The sequence below is a fragment of the Cygnus atratus genome, chromosome 5, assembly GCF_013377495.2.
Source record: "Cygnus atratus isolate AKBS03 ecotype Queensland, Australia chromosome 5, CAtr_DNAZoo_HiC_assembly, whole genome shotgun sequence".
Taxonomy (NCBI): domain Eukaryota; kingdom Metazoa; phylum Chordata; class Aves; order Anseriformes; family Anatidae; genus Cygnus; species Cygnus atratus.
In genome coordinates, this window is record NC_066366.1 from 42669966 (window position 1) to 42674314 (window position 4349).

At 61.9% G+C, this 4349-nt stretch overlaps 1 protein-coding gene across 1 annotated transcript; it reads right to left on the reverse strand.

Moving 5' to 3' along the window:
• Positions 1 to 753: 753 nt before the first annotated feature.
• On the reverse strand, positions 754 to 3892 carry NGB (neuroglobin). The gene is made up of 4 exons (XM_035539716.1): positions 3789 to 3892; positions 2938 to 3049; positions 1675 to 1794; positions 754 to 900 (listed from the first exon to the last, which is right to left on the reverse strand). The coding sequence occupies exons 1-4, from the start codon at positions 3890 to 3892 to the stop codon at positions 754 to 756; spliced, it is 483 nt and encodes a 160-aa protein (XP_035395609.1).
• Positions 3893 to 4349: the final 457 nt, after the last annotated feature.

Here is a 4349-nt window from a genome sequence, read left to right on the forward strand (position 1 = left end):
GAGCAGCCCTACCTTGGCATTAACGTGACCCCACTGCTTGAAACATCCCTAGGAGACACAGTAAGCTGTGACCAACCTTACACAGGGAAAGACCCTGGGTGCCACCCAGCGGGGAGAGCACCAGGATGGACCAGGAGCAACACCTGGGTGAGGAGAGCAGGTAAAAGCTCGCCGCAGGGACGGGGAAGGATGGCAGCACTGCACGGCCAGCTCCTGCCTCTGCTGCCCAACACGGCCGCACCCACCCCTGTCCCTGCAGCGAGCCGAGCCAGCCGCCGCCTGCACAGCTGAAGCGGGCACAGCCGTGCACAAGAAGCGAGCGGTGACAGCCTCGGCAGGTCTCGAGCACAGCAAAGAGGATCTCAGGCAAATGAGCCTCTGAGGACACCTCCAGCTGTCATCTAACTAGGGTGGGCAGCGAGAGGAGGGGAGGGGAGCCAGCTGAAGACCAGGGCACAGACACCAGCGCTGGTGCTCCAGCTGGCCCCGAGGAACCTGGGGCAGGGCAGAGGACCTGTGCCGCGTCACTCCCATGCTTCCCTGTGGAGAAATACCCTACTGGCCATCAGCAAAGGCAGAGATGTGGTCGTGTCAAAGCAAGGCAGGATTACCGAGAGAGACCTGAAGCACACGTGGCTGGAGGAGATGGAGATGGGCTGGTGCACAGAGAAAGACGGAAAGAGGCAGAGAAAAGGTGAGCGCCTGCCCCACACAGGGCTGCTGCGAGGGCAGCGGCGGGGAAGGCTGGCTGGGCTAGTCCCCCTCCGGGAGGGGCTCCCAGCCGCGCCGCATGGCTTTCACCACAGCACCATAGAGTTTGGTCCAAGCCTCCCGCACATCCGGGCTGAAGGCAGCGCCGAGGCATTTCTCCAGCATGTACAGCAAGGACTCGCCGACGGTCTGCAGACCAAACAGAGAGGCAACAAGCTCAGCAGCAGGGTGCAACAGGCAGCCCCTCCTCTTGCTCCACCACCGCTTAGGGCTTCTCCCATTGCAGGGCACTTGCGGAGGCAGCCAGCCCCATCCCTGGCTGTTCAGAGGAGCCCCAGAGGCAGCCTGGATCCTGCTCGGGTGCTGACCCACACCATCCCCCTGCCTTGCCCTGCACTGGGTCTCACCTCCCCACCAGCTCATTAGGAAGTGCAGGCAGGGAGAAAGGGCTGACACGGTGTGGGTATCACCAGTGGAGAGCTGTCCCCTGGCACAGCAGTGGACCAGCAGAGCTGAGCCATGCCAACGTGCCAGGAGACAGGTTGGGAGCAGCAGATGGGGGCTTAGGGCCTTGCCTGTGCACCACCCTCCCTGCAGGGCGCTCCCCATCCTGGGCTGCATGGTGTCATGCCTTGCCTGGGCTGGCCGGTGTCACCACCCCGAGCAAGGTGGGTTTATGTCTGGAAACACGGAGGGGGCTGAGGTTCAGCATCCCCTGAGCATTTCCCTGGGGAAATGCCTTGCTGCCCTCTGTCCTCACTCCATGGGCAGGAAACGAGGGGAGCTCAAGGGTTTCCCTGACCAAGCCAACACCACCACACAGCTCGGGAGCTGCACTGAGCCTCCAGCTTTCTCTCCAGCCAGCTGAACCCAGCAGGTGGGCACAGGAGAATAGGGACAGCTGAGAGCTGCAGGCAGCGCTGCACAAACACAGCCACAGTGGGCTGAAAGAGGATGCCTCACCGAGAAAGACTCAACCTTCACACCGATTGCCTGATGCTTCTTGCCAAGGTTGCAGAGATATTCTTCCAGGCAGGGCAAGTTCTCCAGGTGGCTCACGGCCGCATCAATCACCAGCATCACCTACAGGAGCACACAGGTAGAACAGCACTAATAAGGCTCTGCTGCCCTTCTGGAGGAAGGGGCTGACCCCTCTGCTTCACCCTTCTCAGCCTGATGGCCACCACCACCTCCCAGCACAGCAGGTGCCCTCTGAGCTTTCCTTTGCTCTACTGTGACCTGTCACATTTGCAGGGCACACTGGCTGTAGCACACCCCACATCCTTCCGCAGGATGCTGCCAGAGGTGCTACAGCAAGCAGCACTGCTGGCCTCCCTGCCCCAGAGGAGGGAGGAGAGCCCTGTAGCAGAGTATTTATGGGCCAAGATCTAATGCTGATGTGGTCTTAGGAGCCCAGGATAACTGCAGAGGAGCCCTGGAAGTTGCCAGGACTAGAGCTGCCAGCTAGAAGTTACTAAGATGGTGCAACTGTGTAGAAGTCAACTGCAAATCTAAGGTCAGCCAAGGTATTTTGAGACAAGGGGATGGCTAGCACAGCCAAGAGACCTGGTCTGGCAGAGCACGTACCACAGTGATCTGCCAGGGGCAGGAAGAGCCAAATGGAGACAGAACAGAGAAGGGTTAATAAGGGATGAAGGGAACAGACAGACCAAATTAGAAGAAGAGATTAAAGCCGGGGCATGGTTGGCTTGGCAAAACCAAGAGGTGATAGAATTGCGCTGTACAATTTCAACAGGGAAATTATCTCCAACAAGAGCAAAGAGCTATTTCAGCTTAAGGCAGTAATAGCAGAAGTAAAAACGGACATAACTTGCCCAATAAGCAGAGGCTGGAAAATAGCAAAAAGCTTGCTGCTATCAGAGGAGAGCAGTCCTGAAGCAGCCTCTCACAAGGAGCAAGACAGGCACGCGAGGCACTGCGCTGGTTTAAAGATGGAGGCTATGAAAACCGCTCTGAAGATGGAGGTTACGGGGTTACGAAGGCATCTGCAAGCCACGGCTGCGCTCTTCCTCTGCCTGGCTGCTCCTCAGGGCTCAAAGGGCTCCTGCTGTGCTGGGTCTGGCTCCCTCTGTGCATGAGCTCCCGCCAGGCGACATCGGCATCGCTCCTCTCCCAGTTCTGGGGGGAGAGGAGACTGCCGTGTGCTCCCAGCCAGTCCCAAAACCCAAAACACTGCCCGGAGGCTTCCTCCTGCCCCGCTCTCACCTTCCTAACGTGATCCAGGAACTCGGGGGCGGACAGGCACTCCTGGGGGCTGGCAAACTGCTTGCAGTTGTACTGGAAAAGGGGCAACAGGTCAGGGTCCAGATCAAACAACCTGCAACAGCGAGAGAGAAGCCCCCATCTCCTCACGTCCTTAACGTGGTGCAGAGTCCCGCTCACCCCACCAGCAGCACCCCGCCGCCCCCTTTCCTCCTGCTGCTCGTTCCCCACCTGCGAAGGACGTGGAAGTCCCAGAGTCTTAGTCTGGGGAAATCCAGATTATCTACTGGCAAAAGCAGCCCTCCTTTCCCTAGCCCAAGGTCCCAGCTCTCAGACCTGTGGCTTTGGCACCTGTGGATCCGTCCCAGCCTGCTGCGGTTCCTCCCAGCCCGGCCCCGCTCCCCCAAATGCTGCTCAGTGCCTTCCCCTTCCCACCCCACGATCCCCTTGAGCTTCAAAGCTGCCAAAACCGGGGGAAGCCTCGGTGCTGAGGGGAGCTCAGGTGCACCACCAGCCTCCCTTCTCCCCACCCCGCACGCTGAACTGCAGGGTCCCCCATCCACAAGGCTTGACCCTGGCCCCCCGCTGCCCTTTCCTGGCGGTCACCAACTCTCCGCCGGGCTTTCGGGGCGACTTCTCACAGGTTTTTTCCCTTTTCTTTCCCCACAGCCGAGGCGTTGATCTCCTCAGGCGAGGGGCTCACCGGGGACCCCCACATGGCGCGTCCTCTGCTCCGGGACCGGGGGGGGCCACTCGGGCGACCACCACCAGGACCACCACGACCACCACCACCACCACCTGCACGGGGAGGCCACGACCCGTCGCTTGGTTGCCCCCCGCCCTTGGGCACTCACCTGGAGAAGAGGACGAGGCCGTGCTGCACCGGGCTGCCGCTCACCCGCCGCCAGCTCTCCCGGATCAGCGCCCGCTGCGCGCCTGACAGCATCCCGCTCGCCATGGCGGGGGCGGGGAAGGGCCCGCCGGGGGGAGCTGCCCCTTTCCGCCCGCCCCTCGCTCCGCCGCCACCTCCCCACCGCCCCCCCGGCCCCCTTCACCTCGGGTCCCCCCGCCCCGGAGCCCCCCCGGGGGACAGGCCCCGACACCGTCCCCCTTAGAGCCCCCCAGGAACCCCCCGGCTCGCACCTCACGGGTAGGGCAAGGGGGGGACAAAGGGGGCGACCCCGGCCCCCCCCAGAGGAGAATTGGGGCTGGGGGCGCTGCTCCCACACTCGGGGACCCCCCCTCGCCCCCTGCCTCCGCTGGGAGAGGGGTGACTGAGGCAGCCGGACAGGCAACGCTGCTAACCGAGAGAAAGCAGCTCTGTCACACACCTCCCGGACACCCAACTTCTTCCCTCTGCCTCCAGGACACCCAACTTCTTCCCTCTGTTGCTCAGAGGGAAAGGCGGCGTTTAA

What these genes read in the sequence shown, in the direction of transcription:
- NGB (XM_035539716.1), bottom strand. Translation starts at nt 3,892, where the DNA reads ATGGCGAGCGGGATGCTGTCAGGCGCGCAGCGGGCGCTGATCCGGGAG. An exon ending in GGCCTCGTCCTCTTCTCCAG is followed by an intron (nt 3,050 to 3,788) that starts GTGAGTGCCCAA and finishes TCGCTGTTGCAG; the next exon opens with GTTGTTTGATCTGGACCCTG. An exon ending in TCCTGGATCACGTTAGGAAG is followed by an intron (nt 1,795 to 2,937) that starts GTGAGAGCGGGG and finishes GTGCTCCTGTAG; the next exon opens with GTGATGCTGGTGATTGATGC.